At 46.0% G+C, this 18,737-nt stretch overlaps 2 protein-coding genes across 4 annotated transcripts in view; both read left to right on the top strand.

The window, feature by feature from the left end:
• The window catches only part of USP10 (ubiquitin specific peptidase 10), a 46,443-nt gene extending 39,238 nt beyond the window's left edge, over positions 1 to 7,205 (top strand). The window contains exons 11-14 of the mRNA XM_014257146.2: positions 2,088 to 2,253; positions 3,859 to 4,003; positions 5,028 to 5,093; positions 6,065 to 7,205. Coding sequence (XP_014112621.1) covers positions 2,088 to 2,253; positions 3,859 to 4,003; positions 5,028 to 5,093; positions 6,065 to 6,252 — 565 coding nt within the window. The 3' untranslated portion in view covers positions 6,253 to 7,205. The remainder of the gene's footprint in view (positions 1 to 2,087; positions 2,254 to 3,858; positions 4,004 to 5,027; positions 5,094 to 6,064) is intronic.
• Positions 7,206 to 12,828: 5,623 nt separating this feature from the next.
• The window catches only part of CRISPLD2 (cysteine rich secretory protein LCCL domain containing 2), a 29,867-nt gene continuing 23,958 nt past the window's right edge, over positions 12,829 to 18,737 (top strand). Inside the window, exons 1-2 of one of the 3 annotated variants that reach the window (XM_014257149.2) lie at positions 12,829 to 13,027; positions 17,005 to 17,316. In XM_014257149.2, the coding sequence (XP_014112624.2) occupies positions 17,074 to 17,316 (243 nt within the window). In that variant the 5' untranslated portion in view covers positions 12,829 to 13,027; positions 17,005 to 17,073. Of the gene's footprint in view, positions 13,028 to 15,820; positions 15,913 to 16,622; positions 16,856 to 17,004; positions 17,317 to 18,737 lie in introns of those variants that run through there. The other 2 variants (XM_014257150.2, XM_005528165.3) reach the window with 2 other exon arrangements.

The following is an 18,737-nucleotide window of genomic DNA, read 5'->3' as shown; positions in this document are numbered from 1 at the left end:
TGGAATGAAAAGAATGTGGGATATCACTTCTATGCAGGTCTGATATCAGACAAAGGCAGAAAGTAGAATCTGAAAGAATATTTTTTGGAAAGGAAGCCTCGTGACTTGTTTGGAGAGATGTATAATTTAAAATGAAAGCAAAGTAAACACTTACTAAAAACATACAGCTAAACAAAACTGCTAGACTTGAAGAATTATTTTTAAATTGGAGACAGACACTTAATTGCTGGTGTTTGACTCTGTGTTGCCAGATATTCAGTCTAGAAGTGTGAATAATGTGGGCTAGTGCCTTCTGCCTTGGAAATGCTCTGAAATTATTTATTCTTCTGGGTTTTGAGCCAGACAGCTGGTAAATAAAATTATGTTTTCCATAGAATTTGGCAGACAGATGTTTGTAGGTATTGATGGAGTCCTGCATTAATGGTCCACATAGCCAAAGTGGTCTTAATACTCCAGGTATATTTACCAGAATGTCACAATTGTTTAGATCTCTACATGATTCCATCAGTTTTTACATTAAGAATACTGAGATGATGCAATTTTCTGTAGAAGTCTACAGAAAATGGTACAAAGTAATACTGGGAAAAGGCAAAAACTTGCACTGAGCAGGAGAACCACAGGATCCAATCCAACATCTGCTGGCTCCACATCCACTTTATTTATTCACACCAGGGCACAACTCACCGCAGAAACAGCATCCCATGGGATGTTGGAAAGCTTCATCCTCGGGGGTGGAGATAGGAAGGACTGAATATAAAACTGCCAGTAGAATTCCACTGAATGAAAGCATCAGAAACTGGAAAAATCCAATGGGAAAAACAGTGGGGAAAAGATGATTTGAATTGGCATCTTTTGCACGGGGAAACTTCAGGCTTAGGAATTTTTAGACTGTCCTTGAGAAGCTTGAATCTATTAAATGTCTATTTAGGCATAATTACTTCAAAATCCCAACCTATAAAGTCTTTCTTAGCAACATGAGGCTTAAGTGGGAAAGTACAAAGTTTTCCTGAGAATTCTTGCAGTGCTGAGTCATTTTTCATTGAAAATGATGCATTTCCCCATGTCCAGCTGAGATTTGTAATTATTCTAGTAAGGGACATGGTTAGAGTGAAATCATAGCCCAGCGAAGGTTTTGCTGTTAAATCAATATCTGCATCTATCGTGAAGAGTTGTTAAAATACAATTTCTGTTTTTTAAAATAAAGGTGCTTTTGTTTTTCATGCATTCTCTTCCCTCTAAAGGATATGTATTTGCCAGTATTAAGCTGCACTGGCTTTCTGTTGGTGCTTAAGGGCTTTGCCTGAGTAAAAAGGACTCTTTTGATTATCCTAAACATTAAAATTAACCTGAACATTAACATTTCCTTCCTGACCTGGAAATATTCCAACATGGCCAAATGGGTCAGAGCTGTGTTAATTATAATTTGGTTTCAATAGATGACAACATTATAATTTATATACGTGGATAAAGTCTGGATACAGAAAATGATGGGAAGAAAATCATCTATCAGTGCCAATCCTCAGTGGAGCACAGTTTATATTTCCTATGGCAAGATTTAAGCAAACAATTTCAAATCACTCTGAAATTGGTCTTAGAAATGTGACTGAAAAAAATGTGTATTTTTACTGGACAATCTGGAATCAGCTGTGATTTTTACAGTACAGAGATACATATATATGTATATATGTATATATATATATATGTACATATATATATATATAATAAGCACTGGCACTTTGCACTTGTAAAGAGCTGTTGGAAAACTAAACAAAAAGAGCCAGGAGGTGAATTTTTTTAAATGCTTATCAAAATTTTCAGTCTTTTTCTTTAAACTTTGAATGCTTATCAAATAACTTTGCATAAATAAAACAATTCAATTACAATCCCATTCAGAATACTCTTAGTAGATGTTAAAATCATTTAAATTGGGGTAAATCATTAAAACTTGATGTTTAACCTGTATATTTATATGTGTTGCCTTGAATTAAATATAAATTGAGTTACTGGAGTAACTCATCCTTCCTTGAAAGTTCTGTCTGGTTGAAAATCCCACTTTATTACATTTTGATTTCTTTTTTTCTCCCCAGATCTGTTGTTTACCAGCAGAGTTCCAAGGAGTCTGCCACGCTGCAGCTTTTCTTCACCCTGCAGCTGGACATCCAGTCGGACAAGATCCGCACCGTGCAGGATGCCTTGGAAAGCTTGGTGGCAAGAGAGTCTGTGCAGGGATACACCACAAAAACCAAGCAAGAGGTGTGTTCTGTTCACCCCTTATCCACAGCCAGGTGCTGAACTTTTAATTTAAAAGGGTTTTCACAGAGCTCTGGCTTTTACAAGGAGTTGTTGGAACACGCTGTAACAAAAGAGGTACAAACCTTTTTAGAGTGTCCTGCAGCAGTGAAATGTCAGCTCTGAAACAAAGCCAGGCCTGTAAATAGCTGGGGTTTGGGTTGGTGTAGTATTTTATTGGGGATTTTAATGGAGAATATACTAAATTAGCAGGCTGAATTGTGGTAAAGATACATAATATTATGTTCAATATCATAACTTACTGATTCCTGGGGATTGCCAGATGCTGTTAGTAAAGGAGCAGCTCTATAGAGTAAATACTTTTTTATTTTACAAATAATACATTATGGTAATAATTGCAGGAGAAAAGTACTTACAAGGAGGAGAAGCATGCCTTTGGTTTGGCAGTTTGAGAACTTGTGATAGAGGATGATAATTAAACTTACCTCACTAAGGCCTTGCCTTGTTTCCTGTGGTGGGAGGTAGTAAAGGCGTCTCTGGCGTGCAGGGATCGCTCACATGGGAATTCTGTGTGCACTCTTGGTACCTCTGGAACTGTAGCTGTTCCCTCTGACATTCATGTCTCTAAGTTCTCAAAATCCTCCAAGTGAGAACAGGATTAGATGAAGAATGGATGGTTGATTCCCTTGAAAAGCTAAAGACGAATAGCAGAAATTTGTTTACCTTGAATACCCAGAACATACATTTCTCCAGCTGTTTTCCATGTGAAAGAAACATTTGCAAGCTGATTATGATTTACCACAAAGATCTTGTTTTGTTTGCCATTCTTTTTTCTTTGTTTTTTACTGCGAATGGTTTAAAGTTTTTGACTGACAAACCAGTGTTGGGTTGGAAGAAATGGTGTTCAAATTAGGTGCTGCATGATACTTCAGAGTTTGGATGGAAGTACAAGCACCCACAGTGTCTTCTGGATTTTTTTTCAAAAGAAATTCAAAAGGAAATAGTTGGATTTGTATTAAAATTGTAGTAAAAATACTGAACACATTGCCTGTAGAACCCTGGAAAGAGAAAATACTTTTTCCCCATGACTTTCTATTCAACATGTAGGTTCTAGCAGAATCAAACCATGTATTGAAAAATAATAATGCTCATAGTTACCAATAAGGAGATTTTTCTCAATTAAAAGAGAGAGAAAAACCTTAGGCAGTTCTTTTGAGAAATATTTTTGTGTCTTTATTTCTAGGAAGGCAAAATATTTTTTGTTCTGCAATTCTGAGCTCGTCTCCTGGTTTCCAGGCAGAGATTTTGTGGATTGTTTGGTTATAATTATATAAAAATCACTATTTAGTAGAGAAAAGTGTGGTCATAACTCATGTTTTTCTCTTTGAATATACTGAGTTCTCCTTTGAAACAACATTAGGATTGAAGATCCAGTGGGCTTTAAGCCACGAGCAAGCGATTATCATAAATTAATACTGCAATAATTACAAATCTGGAGGGTTTGCTGCTAATGTATTTAAAATGAAATACTTATTCCTTATTTAAAGGAGGAATTTTGAGGGGGTAACAAAAAAATGACAGATTTCTTCCTCTGGGTGTGTGTGTCAGGTGGAGATCAGTCGAAGGCTCACCTTAGAAAAGCTGCCCCCTGTTCTTGTTTTACACCTCAAACGCTTCGTGTATGAGAAAACAGGTGGATGTCAGAAGCTGATCAAGAATATTGAGTACACTGTTGATCTGGAAATCAGTAAAGGTAAAAGATTTATGAACAGAATTTCCCTCTCTTCATAGGAAAGATAATGTTTTATTTCCTATGAGTGTCTATGTTTTAATCTTCTCCCACACAAGATTTTGTCTTCATCGTTGTCTGAAAATTTGGTCATTTGGGTGAATATTTTTGTGGTTTTTTTGTGTTGAAAGCATAAATATTGGCACTTCCTAGACAATGGGCCAAATGAGAGCTTCCTGTGGATTGATGGAGTAAAGATATAGGCTGCTGAGGGCAAATATGGGAAGTGATCCTCTTGGATCTGTGCCCCTGTCTGTAGAAAACTGTTGCCAATATTGGATATTTTTAATCACAAATTTAATTCAGAGAATGTCAGATTGTTTCATTAATGAGTGTCTGGTGGAAGGAAAGTGGTGTTTTATTGAGAATGCAGCCTGAAGGTAGACAATCCATAGTGCAGAGGTTAAACAAGGATCCTTTATTTAACAAGTATCCTAGGAGATACTGAGTTTAAATAGTGTGAGGTTGGAAATTGTCCAGCATCTGAAGTTTGCCAAAATAATGCCTTTTGTTTTGAGCTGACAGATGGACTATTAGCCAGCCAGTAGCTCAAACAGGAATAAATAAAATCAATGTATACTCATATCTCAGCGGAGATCTGGACCTTGTCAGGCAGTGCCCTTTTATTTTACTTAATATTTTATTTTGTAATTTTCCTTTTGGAATGTAAGCATGACTTGGAATCTAAAATTGGTTCTGTCATTGACAGCAGGAATGAAAGGGGGAAAATGGAATAGTCTGATCTACTCTGTCTTCTATTTCCCTTCATTTTTTGGTGGTATTTTAAACCTTTCATAAACCACAGTGTTCAGCAAACCTGCAAATTCACTCCCTTGATTACCAGTTAGTAGAACCATGACCATTCTTGAAAGGCTGTGGAAGAAATTTCAGTTAAATATTCTCCTCTGTGATAGTGTTGGTTTCTCTGAAAAAGAATTGAACCTCTTGATATGGAATTTCTAACATGTGACTGTTTTTCCTCCTCCAGAGCTACTGTCTCCTGGTGTGAAAAGTAAAATTTCAAAAGGCCAAAGAACCTACCGGCTCTTTGCAGGTATTTTATCCATGTGGTCCCCTTATTGCAAATGCAGATTCTGCATGGAATTACAGAAACACTGGGTTACATCAAGTGTTTTCTTTTAAGTTGCTTGTGGGTGTGAAATTCTTGTGTTTAGTGGGGCTTGTTTGGAATTGGGAGGTTTGGTGTGCTGGAGAAACACTGGTTTGGACAAGGGCTGAGAATGCCAGGACAAGGGGAATGACTGTGCAGTGCCACAGGGCAGGGTTAGATGGGATGCTGGGAGAAATCCTTCCCTGTGAGGGAGGGGAGCTGCCTGCTGTAAGGATGGGGTGGGGCACAGGGACCTAAAGCAACTCCTTGGTTTTACAGCCAAATCCCAGGGCACTGTCCCAGTTTCCTTCACTTCTTCCAAATATTATTTGAGCCATACAAAGCGGAGATGTTCATCCCACCCAAGCCTCTGGATGTCACCCCATGAGGACTGACATGGGCATTGACTGCAGGCAGCTGGAAAATCCCATTTTCCACTTCCCTATGGGCAAACCAGTCCCAGTCACCATCAGAACTACCACCGGGGGAATATTTGGGATGAAGATTTGTCTCCTAGGACACATAGATACTTTCTTCCCTGGGAGGCTGGGCAGTCCCTGGCACAGGTTCCCAGAGCAGCCCCTGGATCGCTGAAGTGTTCAAAGCCAGGTTGGATGGGACTTGGAGCTGCCTGGGATAGTGGCAGGTGTCCCATGGCAGGGAGTGGGATGGGATGAGCTTTAAGATCCCTTCCAGTTCCAAACCATTTCATGATCCTGTCTGTCCCACTTCCCCCTGCTCCCTTGGCCCAGAGCTGGGGCTGCCCAAGGCAGGGCGTAGAACAAGCCGAGCTTTAGCTGCCGTTCTCTGACCTGCACAGCCCAAACCTGGTGAAGCCCTAAACCCTGTTGGGGGGATCTCTGGGTACCATTTAACCCCTGCTGTGGCACCCCCACCCCTCCGTGTCCCCACAGTTGTGTACCACCACGGCAACAGCGCGACGGGCGGGCACTACACGACGGACGTGTTCCAGATCGGGCTGAACGGGTGGCTGCGCATCGATGACCAGGCCGTCAGGGTCATCCACCACTCACAGGTGGTCAAGGCGGCGCTGGAGCGCACAGCCTACCTGCTCTACTACCGCCAGGTGGACCTGCTGTGACCCCTGCCCCGTAGAACGCCAAGATCACTAACTTTTCCTCCTGTAAATGCTCTTCTGAGTGAATCTTTTCTCTTTTTTTTTCTTTGGTTTTTTTTGGTGGTTTTTTTTTGGTTTTTTTCTGGGTTTTTTTTCCCCCCTTTTTACTCATTCTTTCCTTTTTTTCTTTTTTTTTTTGTCCCCTTGCAACTATGGGATAGAGAGATAAAGGAAGCTGCCGTTTGTGCACAACATAGTTTGTGTTGACTTTTGACTTTGCAGAATGAAGTCGCTCGGTTGGAAGCCTCGTGAATCACAAAAAAAATATTAAAAAGAAATAAAGTTCATCCGAGTTAATGCTGAATCCTAAGATAATAAAAAGGGGATTTGCATTTAATTCCCACTTTCTAATTGCGTAGTAGAACAAAACCCTGCACCAGCAACAGAACTTGTAGATTTCTGTGAAAATGTTTTATCTTTACTTCAGTAAAAAAAAGAAAAAAAAATTAAAAAAAAAAAATAATAAAAAGCTCTCTCTGCTTCCCCAATAGTTTTTTGATAAGTGGTAAAATATGAGCCGATGTGTATGAGATGGGAATGGTCCTTTGTGCTTCAAAACATGTACAAACTGCAGAGTTGCTGGTTCCTGATAGGAAGACACATTTTAATAATTGTGCGATGAGAAACTGCTTAAGTACACATTGCAGATCAAATATTTGGAGTTAAGATGTTAGTCTATATAGATGGGTGATTGTAACTTTATTGCTATTGAGAAATTTCAAACTGCATTTATGCTTCTGTGTACATGAAATTAAGAAAATGGGCAAAATAATTAAGATTGATATTTCTTTAAGTCTGCTTTGTTTAATTTTGCTGTCTGCTCTCCTACAATGTTGAGTTCCTAATTGTACACAGTTTAGTGATACCTAGAAGTATAAAGTTGTCGCCCATCAATAAAAGTCACAAAGTTGGTTTAAGGTGTGTGTGTTTGTGTGGGTTTTGTTTTTCCTCAAGTGTGAATCCTGCCCTTGGAAGCTCCAGCGGTTTCTGTGTAGCACTGCTCAAGGTGTAGGGAGCCTTCCCCAAATGGAGAGGATTTGCCTTTGCTTTTACAACTTTGTGAAACTTCAGAGATGTTCCTGTTTTGCGTTCAGGTGGACCTGAGCTTGGAGTGGGGAGGGAAGGGGATGTGGCAGCCCCAGGGCTGAGCACTGAGCAGCCAGAAGGGGTGGAATTCCCTCTGTGTCCTCCTGCAAACCCTGCACTGTTGTTTCTGAAGCAGGTGAGGTTTTGTTTGTCTCTTCTTCAGCCAGCTGACATTGCCCTGCAGAAGTTTTGCTAAAAATATTTCCTTGATCAGCTTCCTGTTCCTTTCTCTAAAAATCTCCCATATATTATTTAATTCTTTGATGATAGTGGTGTAATGTCTTTGTCTCATCATGGGATGGTGGGAGCTCCCTGGCTTGTCCTGACTCCTCTGCTCTCTCATGTTGTGCCACACAGAGTTTCCTGCGCAGAGCTCCGGCTGTAGGAAGGAGCATCCCAACCCTGTGGCTCTTTGGGATGCTCCTGCTCTGCTGAGGAAGTTTAATGATGCTCTGGAATTGTTTTGGGTGTCCAAATGCATTGTTACATTTTTGCTGCTCATGCTTTATTAGTATTTTCTGATTTACATATGGTGACTGCATGTGATTTTGGTGACATTCCACTAATTCCAGAACAATTTTCTGTGCAAAACTCACCTGGATTTTGGCTGTTTGCAGGGAAAACCTCAGTTCCTGGAGCTGGGGCTGCTGAAGGATTGGTGCTCCCAGGGCATCCCTGTGCTGGAAATTGCCCCAGAGCTCCACTGGTGAGAACTTGGGGATTGGGAGATTGTTCCAAAACAGAAAGAAACCATGTTTTGAACTTACTGTTCTCTGCTGTTTATTATTTACATCCTGTTTCTGAAACCTGGCTGAAGGGGTTTTCTGTACAGCAGAAATCTGTTTTTAATTAGTCCTGTGCCTGTGTTGGAACTCTGTCTCCAGTGCATTGTGAAAAAGTGCATTTCTGATAGTGCAGGTTAACCTGAATAGTCCAGAGAAAACTTCAGGTGATCAATAATTAATATATTACCTAACAGAGGTTACATATGTTATTATTTTAAGAAATCACAATGAGCATTGTCTGTTTAAAAATCAAGTGTCGAAATTCTCTCAAGTATGACTTGGAATTGTCTCAGTATCACTTAAAGTGAATTTTTGCATTTTTTACTGAGGATATTACAAACGTATTTGTCACTAAAGTTCTTCTGCAGTGTATTAAAAGGGAAATAAAAGGATGTGGCAACAGTGATGTGGACACACAGCCACAATTTTTATTTTCTGTTAACACCTCTCATTGTTGCAAAACCAGGGGCTTGCTCTGGGTGTGATTATGTAAAAGAAAAACCCCAACACCCACGATGATACACCGTAAATCCGGTGGTTTACAGATTTTGAGAAATGGGGGTGGTTTTTTTTAATGCACATTAAGACCTGAAGTTTTTGAAATGAGAAACTGGTTGTGCAGATCCAAGGGGCTGTGGGGAAAACCTTGTGCCATGAGCCAGGTGTGCAGGGGAAGGGCTGGATGGGCTGGGGGAAGGAGGATTATTAAAGCCACGAGATGTTTGGGGCTGGGGGAAGGTGTTTTAAGGAGGAAACTGCTGTTTTCCACAATATCCTCTGGAGATGATGTCCCTTGGGGCTGGGCTGCAGCAGAGGGCAGTGCTGGGCTGGGCCGGGTGCGGGGTGTCCAGCTCCAAGGCTGCTGCCAGGATGGATCCTGAGCTGTCAGCAGAGGGTTTATCTTTGTAAATGTGCTCTAAATCTGCTGCTTTTCACTAGGAATGAAGAGTGAGCCTTGCATGGGTGCAGGGGATGCTCCCAACATGTTGGAAATCCATGCAACTGGAGGTTTATTCCAAGCTGTCTTAATGACCCAAAGGATTTTTTGGAAATAATTTATATTGGTAAATAGCCAGATGTGGTGGCTGCAAAGCTGGTGATAGCAGTTCACCTTCTAGTCTGGGATGAAATCCTCAAAGATGGGTGCTGGGTTAGAAGTCCTGTTGCAGTCTGCAGATGTGACCAGGGAATGTGGGGAGCTGTGGAAACAAGGCAAGAGGTTTTCGTGGAATCCCAGACTGATTTGGGTTGGAGAGAACATTAAAACTCATCCCACCCCCTGCCACGGGCAGGGACACCTTCCACTAGGCCAGTCTGCTCCAAGCCCTGTCCAACCTGGCCTTAAAGTCCTCCAGGGATGGGGCAGCCACAGCTTCTCTGGACACCCTGTGCCTCAGCACCTTCATAGAGAGGGACTGTGTAGATTTCAGGTCACATTTGACTTACTTGTACTTAGTGCAGTCAGTGGTGCCCCTAAATTTTCTGAAACTGCTGCAGCTTGTGTTCTTATTTCACTGTTTTACAGCAGCTTTTTCCTGGTCACCAGTGAAACAGGACAGGTTTATGGGGAGTTGTTTTCTTGCTCATCATCAGTTGATGAAGCATTTGGGGAATGCTCTTTGGTATGAGAAGGTGAAGCTGTAGATGAGCCTGGGTGGTCAGTCCAGGCTATCCCAAAACAGGAGAGCAGCAAGAAAGAACAAATAGGGGCTCACAGTGCAAAGTAATAATTGTGTTTGGGAATAAATCCATCAGTGCTTGGCTTTCCCTTCTGGGATTTGGATCCCCATGCTGTTAATTCATCTGCTGGAGTGCATCGTGGTCGGGAGGGACATCTCCACCCTGCTGGATGTGGCAGGGATTCCTTGGCTCCCTCAGGTAAAGACACAGCCCAGGCAGGAGAGGGATGATTTCCCCCAAACCTGAACGTGTTTGTCCAGTCAGGAGCAGCTCAGGGCTCTCACAGTTTGTGATCACAGACAAGTTCCTGCATGTTCCCTGCTGCCACCGGGTTCTCTTCCCCCTGTTCATCCCCTTGTGCTCCCTCTGCTCCAGAGCAGGAATCAAAGCAGGGAATCCCCTGCAGCTCTGTGCCTCTCTCCCGTTCCTCACCCTGCCCTGCTTTGGGGCCAGCCCTGCCTGTGTGTCACCAGGAAATAAAGGCACATTAACTCCAGTGCAGATCAGGACTCGCTGTCTGCCTGGTCAATTAGGAGGGCATGGGGAAATCTGTGTCTCTTCCCATTCATTGGCTAGTCCATGAAAGGCCTCTCTGCTAATATATACTTATATATGCAGCCTGCTTTATGTGGCTTTTACCACATATGAAATGGAGACGTTATAATCAAGGCAGTAATAACGAGGAATGATTAAAAGTAACTTCTGATTGTTTTGGCTTTGGTGGAACATATGACCCCAAGCTGCTGACTCAAGACAAAATGAGGTGGGTAAAAATCCTCGTTCCAGGCTGTGCTCATCCCTGAGCACAACCAGGCCCTCTGTATGTCTTGTACAGTGAAACCATCCTGGTATATATTAAAAAAATAGATTAAAAAATCAAATCTTTGTAAAGCAGCCAGGTTGATGGAGCAATCAGACAGCCCAAACCATCCTACAGGGATTCATTTCCCATAGGGATCTTTGTGGAGATTACAAAATACCAAATTCCTCTGAGGTCTGGAAATTATTTGTATGTCGGTATGCGAGATTTAAAATGAGTTAATTCAGCTTTATGGTAATTGGAGTGAGCAGCACCTTCTGAAGGCTGTGATCAGGGCCGGGGAGCTGCGTGGTGTCAGGGTGGCAGCCTGTGTGGGGGCATGAGGGTTCACTGTGTTGGGGTGAAATTCACTGTGTTTTGGGAAAATTAGGAACTGGGGGGGCTGAAGCATTTTTCAGCTAATTAAATAAGCCTACAGCAAACTCATAGATCCAGAGGAAATCATAAGAGCAAGGGAAAAAAAAAAAAAGATACAGTGATTTTACAGTAAAGCAGCGCAGAACCTTCTGTCAGCCCAGTTCTGGGTGGTCCTTGAATTGCCTGTGTTGGTGTCAAAAGTGAGCTTTTTTTGGGAGCAAACTGCCCAAACTGCACTGAATGGCTCCTGGCAGGGCAGAAGTGCCAGGTCCAACTGCTGGACCAGGTGTTGTTGGTTCCCAGACAGAGTTTGTTTGGAGGTAAATAGAAACTCTTTGTAAATACAGCTGGGAGAGTGTGGGCTGAGCAGCCAGAGGGGCTGGTGTGGCTCTGGGACTGGTGAGGACTGGCTGCCCATCTCAGCTTGAAATGGGCTGGAAGATAAAACCCCAGTAATGACAATCTGTTCCTTCTTAAAAAGTTCTCAGGAAAATGGTGTCAGAGATGGAATCAGCCTTGGTGCTGACTCCAGAGGGTTCTTTTCTTTGCTCGGAGCAGTGCTGCTCTCCCAGCTGCCAATATTTGCTCCTCTGCTCCTGCTCTGCTGAACGAGTTTGATAAATATCCCTCTGCTTTCTGAGCACTGCTGGGTTTAAACAAACCTCTGGGAATATCTTGTAAACTCCCTCCTAGTAAACAGTAAATAAAAGTGGTTGGTGTTTTGCCTGAAGAAATAAATATTGACTGGTTAGAAGAATGGAAGGACTTCCCCCCGCCCCCCCCCCCCCAAGAACTTTGGAAAGAGGACGAGGTGGTGGATTTGGAAAAATCACAGCTGCTTTTCTTGGCTGTGCCAGCTCCCAGGAGCTGGGTGTGGCTGGTGTCCCTCCTCAGGGGGACATCCCTGGGGACAGGCAGGATGGGGATCCCACGGGAATCCCGTGGATGCCGATGCCTGCAGCAGCACAGAGGTGCCGTGACACACTCGCGTTGTTGCTTACGGATTGTGGTTTGGGTTTTCCCTGTTTGTTTACTTCAAGAAAAAGGAAGGAACTTTTAGCTTGTCTTTTGCTCAATCGTTTCCTTTCACAGTGAGTAAAACCACGGGGCTGGATGCCAAAGCTGGAGCTGTTGGGACACCGGCAGGGAGGTGAGTCCTGCCCGCGTGTTTCAGCCGATTTTTGCGCTCCCTGTTCCTGCAGCTCCCGCTCGGAGCTTGGGGAATGTCAGCGCTGGGACAGCTTTGGCAGCAGACTCCAGAGTGCCATTAATCTCCCAGCAAAAGTCCAGCTCTGTTAAAAAAAGGGATGCCATGGGGTTTACTGGGTTGGAGCTGGGAAATCAATTCCCTGTGAGGAGCAGGAGTGGCTGAGCCGGCAGCCGGGAGCAGACAGCTGGCTTTAGTCCCTTACAGAGAAAATTCCTCTCTGGAATTCCCGTCCCGTGTCACCGGAGCCCCTCACCGGGGCGTCGTGGTCCCCCCTCGGCGGGGAGGATTCCCCGTGCCCCGGGAATCCCTGGATGCGAGTCCCAGAGCCGACAGCTGGGGACAGCGCAGAGAACACTTTTATAGGATCAGGGGCTGCCCTCCTCCTCCTTCCTCCTCCTCCTCTTCCCTCCCGCCTTGGGGAGGATGGTCCTGCCCCTCTGAGCCCCAGTGACTGCCCTTGAGCTGCTGCGGTCCCAGCCCACACCCCTCTCCTCGTGGCTTTTTTCCAGCCCCTTTTCCCCTCCCTCTTCTTTTCCCTATTGCTCCACACCCGTTGTCACAGGGGATGATCCAGGGTTCTCCCCTCTGCCTGGAGAGCATAAATACCACTGGGGAGCTCTGTGAGGCTGCAGTTGGTCCGAGTTGCTGAGCCGAGACCTTGCACATCTCGCACCTCCTGAGGCTTATTCCATCCTTCCCCACTCCTCTCCTCGTTTAAATATTTCAGATACATTGATTTATTTTCCACAAGCAGGCTTGGAGGAGCTGCAGCTGCCTGGAGACTTGGAAGTACTCAGCAAGGTAAGTGTAAAGTTCGGTCCTGGCTTCTGAAATGTGGTTTTGGGGGTGGTGTGAGTGCAAGAAATAACTCTTTAAGAAGACACAGTTTTAGTAACTTCTCCAAAAAGTTACCTGGATGGTCTAAAATAACACAGTACTGTCTGAGCTTCCCTCATCTGTGCTCTGCAGAATTTAGTGCAAGATTAACAAGCATTAATCTGGAATGAATGGGGAGGAGTTTGTAAGTACAGCAGTGGATTTCTTTTCAAATAGAAAATATCCAAGGGATGCTGTTGCGGTGCCCAGGAGCTGATACCTGTGGGCACATTTGTGTGCTCCAGGCTGCCTGTGTTTGTGCAGCTCTGCTCTCAGGTCCTGTAGGAAAGGAATTTCAGTGTCACCACACGTGGTGTCTGTTACCAGTGGGTTTTCTGTGTGGTTTTATGCAGAAACTCACCCACCTGGGTTCTGTGGGACTGGACTGAAATGGAAGATCCAGATGTTTTGGCCCATGGCCTTGAAGATGCTGAGCCTGTGGTGTGTTCAGTGCAATGTGCCACTGTTGTCCTGTGTCTAGGAACTTGTCATCCTGCTTGTCGTTGGAAGCCAACACAATTCTGCAAAGCTTGCAGGGAAAGAGATGACCTGCAGTTTAGTGCATCATGTTGTGGCTTTATCCCTGGATTTCTTTGCACAGGTTAAAGTTGATTCCAGGCTAACCCAGGCTAAAAGCTCATCTCAGGCTGGCTCATCCTAGATCCCAGGCTAACTCAGGTTAGAAGCTGATCCCAGGCTCAGTTTAGAAGCTGATCCCAGGCTCAAACTCCCCTCTGTTTTGCAGTTTTAAATGCTCTCCTGACATCCTGAGCTAACTTAGCATTTTCCTTCCTTGTCAGCTGGTAACTCCACAGGCCCTGGGATTCTTTAGCTGCAAATGTCACCCATAATAATCCAGGAGCAGGCACCCACCCGTGTGCTCCACCAGGAAGGCAAAGCTCAGTGTCCCTCAGGAACAAGGTGACACGGGGACATGAATGCAGGATCAGCCTGCAAGTGGCTTTAGCAGCGTCTCTGCCAGGCTTCAGATGTGACCAGCTCTCCTGCTTTCCTTGCAAAGCAGACACCATCCATTAGCTGGGGAAATAGCTTTCTAAAAATAATCTTTCCCAAAGTCCAGTGCTGCACTTTAACTCCCTCAGACCCCAGAATAAGGCCTCCCCACTTCTCCCCACTCTGGGGAGGCTTTACAGCGCATTCAGGAGTCCTTTTCTGCTGACTCAGTCATTTCTGATGGCTCCCAGATGTTCACCTGGCACCAGTGTCAAGGGCCTGATGTGTTTAAAGGGAGTTTGTGCTCCTCTTGAACCCTTGAAATCAACAGCAGAGGTTTCCTCAGCTGACTGTCAGCTGATAATTTTCAGTGAATAATGTCAAACCCCAGCTCAAAGGCAATGTGATTTCAGCCTCCCTGCACGAGGAGCTGCTGCTGCAGCCCCAGGACATCACCCCAGCCCTGCAGGGCCCCAGGACAGCACACATCTGGAGCTGGAGCACACATCTGGGTGTTTCTTTGCACCTGGGCATGAGGCTATTGAGGGGCAGATGGATGGGCATCTGAAATCCGTGAGAGCTTTCTGAAACGTGGGCATCTTTGAGCTGCTTTCAATCAACCTGGCCAGAGAACTCTCTGCTCCCTGTCCCTCTCTGATCCCTTTATCCTCCCTTGGGATGCTCAGTGCTGAAGCAGAGGAAGGGACTTGCACACCCCGAGTGAAATAGAAGATAAAGCCAAAGTGACCTAATTTTAAAGAGGTGCTGGTATCCTTTTGCTGGCAAGTGGGACCCGGGGAAGCACATCCCGAGGAATAATGCACCATCTGTTGTGAGGTTTTGGCCAGCCCTCCGAGCCAGACGCGCTGGCTTCGCCGCGGAGCCGTGAGCGGGGCAGCTCCTCTGGCTCTCAGATGCTACAGCTGATTTTTTCAATCTGCCCTTTCTGAAAGTTCAGTGTTTGCCTTAGATGGGTGGTGGATTTGGGCTCCTGTTTAGCAAAGGGCAGCCGGCCAAGCGAGGGGTGCAGCGGCCGCCTCTGAGAGCCGGCTGCTGCTGCAGGGAGAGCTGCCGCGGCTAAATGGCCACATTGTGAATGGCAGCGGCAGCGCAGCTATTTTTAAACTCTCAGGGAAGTGCCTCAAAGTAGGAATTGTTCCCTGAATTTGGGTCAGACAGTCTACAAAAGCAACTGCTCCTTTTTGCCTCCCCTACCCCTCTGCAGCCAGGTTAGAAAGTCGGGTTCCTGCCTGGGGGAAGCGAGCGCCGCAAGCAGGGCTGAGAAGAGGATGAGGTTAAGGGAGGATGAGGTTAAAGGAGTGTTTGTGCCCGTGCCATCGAACGTCCTGTCTTCCAGGTGTGCCCGAGGCTGGGGACAAGGCATGTGTGTTCTCCTTGAGCTGCAGAGCAGGAAGTGATGAGAAGCTGTTACCGAAATGGAGCAAATTATTGCACTGCATTGTTGTACCCAGGCAAAGGCTTAATGCGCTGCCTGGAGAGAGGCTGAGGGCAGCTGGTTTTCATCTGCCTCAACGTTCAGTCCAAGAGAGAAGGCTCAAACAGGGACTCTGTGTCTTTTGTGCGGTCAGCCAACAAGCTTTCAGGGGTTCTCAGTGTTCTCAGAGTTATTTTGGGGTCCCTGCCTTTGGAAACACCTCGTGCTTGCCACTGCTCTCCTCAGATGCTGCTGTGGAGGGTTGGGGGAACAGGGGTCTGGGGCTCTGTGCCCAAGCTTTTCCAGCCGGGACTAAGATGGCTCTTCCCTGTTCTGGTTGGCTTCCAACTCATCTGGTCTCAGAGTGTCCAAATCCCGTGTCACTGGATGGAACTTCTCGAATAATTCCCGCTAATCTGAGGTTTGTTTCCTGCCGCTGCAGAGGAATGCTTTCAGCGTGCCTTTCAGCAGCGCTGCCAAAACCAGATCCCCACCTCGTGTTGGAGACAGGGATGGGGGAAGCTTTCCTCCAAAAGTTCCCTGGGGAGGGAGATCCTGTGCTTGCGCTGTCTGTGCAGACGCTTCTTGCTCCGGAAGGGTTGATGCTGCTCCAGGGGCTCCTGGATCCCGCTGGATGAGCTGCACAGCCCTGCAGCAGCAGCAGCAGCACATCCCTCCTCCTGCGAATCGCTCCCGGTCCAAATCGAACCGGCCAAGACGCTCAAGGATCGCTGGACGGATGAGCTGGAGCACGGAGGGTGGGAGTGCTCGGGAATTGCAGGTGGAGCAGGAGCACTGTGGAGCAAGGGACGGGGATTAAAGCTGCCCAAAGGCCGAACGAGAGCCGCTGCCGGGAACACCTCGTGCGGCCGGGGGAGGGCGGCTGCTCCTGTCTCTCCATCACTCACATCCCTGGCTCGGCTCCCGCAGCCGGGAAGCGTCAGCGAGAGCCGCGGTGCGTCAGTGCCCGGGGGATGGGGCTGCTCGGCCCCGCGCTGACATTTCCCAAAAACAGCTTGCACAGAGCCTCACAGCGGCTCTTGCTGCTGCCTGACCTCCTCATCCGGCTCGCCGGGGATTTTACTTTCCCTTTTATTCATAAAATCAAAGCGCTCTCGGCTTTACCAGCTGCTCTTTGGGAGGGATAGCTCCAAATGTCCCCCTGCCTGTGATGGAGCTGGGGCTGCTTGGAGCTGCTGGGCATTGCAGGGTGGCAGCTCCACCAGGGATGCCAGGGGTGCAGAAGGTGTCCTCCTGCATGCCTGGGAGTTGTTCACTCCCAAATCAGCACCAGTGGAACTCCCAGGTGCCAGAAGCTGAATCCCCACCTCTTGAGGTGCTGTTTGGGTCTTCCTGTCTTTGGGGTGAGCAGTAATTTTAAGCACTTTTTAAGTGCTTAAAATTAATTTATAATTTTAAGGAGCTGTTTTTTCCAACTCAAATCTGGGCTGTGTGACTTTGTTGCTGCACCAAGAGCTCCTGGTTTGATTGTCTGTTTCTCCTCAAATTCCAGACCTGCACTGAGCCACGGGAGTCCCTGGGAAAACCCAGCATCACCTTCATCTCTGCTTCTGCTGGCAGCATGAATCTTGCCCTGCCTTGGATCATCCCTCTCGGATGTGTGCTGCTGCTGACAAAGACAGCTGAGTGCTTTATCTTGCCCAACTCGAGTCACCTGGAGAGCATCCTGAGTAAATATCAGCATGGGGAAGCTCACTCCAGGTCCAAAAGAGCCATTTTATTCTCAGATAGACAGGAGATACTGATGCTCCACAATAAATTGAGAGGTCAGGTGTATCCAGTGGCCTCTAACATGGAATACATGGTGAGTCCAGAGCCTGATACATCACTTTATTACCAGTATTTTTTTTTTCCCCTAACTGTATTTTAATTTTCCTTGCGGTGCGAGAGGTGTAGCGAATTTCCTCTGAAGTAAGTTTTCCTCAAGAGGTTTCCTGAAGCCTTTCATCCCAGAGTGAAGAATGCTTTAGATGAGTGGCCTGTTTTGGTTGGAAACTGATGGGTCATCGAATCCATCCTCTGCATAGTTTCTGACTGGTTCCATTATTCATAAAGGAGCATCTGGCCCAGCCCTGGATGCATCTCCGGTGATGGCAATTCCCCAGCCTGCCTCAGCAGGTTCTTCCATTACCTTCAAGTCATAAAAGCAGCAAATTTTCCCCAGTGTTTAACCCCTGCTCTCCCTGTGAAAGCTTTCAGGCTGCTGTGGGGACACCACAGCCTGCTCAGGGGATCTTCTGGTGGTTTTTGGGTTGCCAACCCAATGCTGGAGGTGACACCTGCCCTCAGCCACACACTGATCACCTGAGCTTGGCAATGTGAGCCAAACCTCCACCGTGCTCCTGGGAATCTGCACAGGACCACAGGGAAGCGGAGCCTGAGGAATGTGGCTCTGTCTGCAAAGAATTTTGATCACTGGAAATAGCTGGAAAGGCTTTGGGAGTTCCTGGGTGGATTGGTCAGTGCTGTTGGGTTTTGTAGTTCAGGAAACAAAAATAAAAGTTTGGTCAGTGTATTCTCCCACCTCAGAGGGAGAATTTAAAAGTTGGAGGAGTGTGAAATACGCCTTTGCCATCAACAATTCACATGATATTTTTTTTTTTCCACCGGATGCCAGAGACCCTACTTTGAGCTATTTTTGCCATGCCATCAAAATATTACAGGGCCACAAAATGATGTAGCCAAATAATTACTTTTTGTGTGCCTTTTCCCAGTGTGCAAATATAATTCTGACCAAAGCTAGTCTGACTTCAACCATGTGCTCCTGCTGACGGATCAAATGATGGATGATTTGTTAAGACCTTGTTTAAAAGGGTAAAAGAAAAGTACACTTAAATGTAATATAAAATTGTTTGCCAGCTGTGCTGAAGTGAGGGCTGCAAATGGAAAATCCTGCCTTTTGTGACTGCAGGGAGAAGGGAAAGAGAAGGGAGGGCAGGGGATGGTGAGGAAGGACAGCTGTCCCTCGGTCCCTGCACACCAGCTGGGTTTTGGTCCCGCTGCTGCCAGCAATCCTGTGCCTTTCTAAGAACCAGGGATTGTATCCCTTTCTCAGCAGCTCTCGCGTTATCCTGCAGGGAAGCACTGCCAGAAGAGGCAACTTGATTGATTTCCAGAGGGTAAACACAAAGCATGAGCAAGCCCAAGTGTTTTGGTTGGCCCTGGGGCCGGCAGAGCAGCCGCTGCCCAGTGTCCACGGCCCGGCCGCTGTTTGCGCTCGCGGCG

This window comes from Pseudopodoces humilis, chromosome 14 (assembly GCF_049639895.1).
Source record: "Pseudopodoces humilis isolate 2021_Gansu_Grassland_sample_001 chromosome 14, ASM4963989v1, whole genome shotgun sequence".
Lineage (NCBI taxonomy): Eukaryota > Metazoa > Chordata > Aves > Passeriformes > Paridae > Pseudopodoces > Pseudopodoces humilis.
This window is presented reverse-complemented; position numbering and strand designations above follow the sequence as displayed.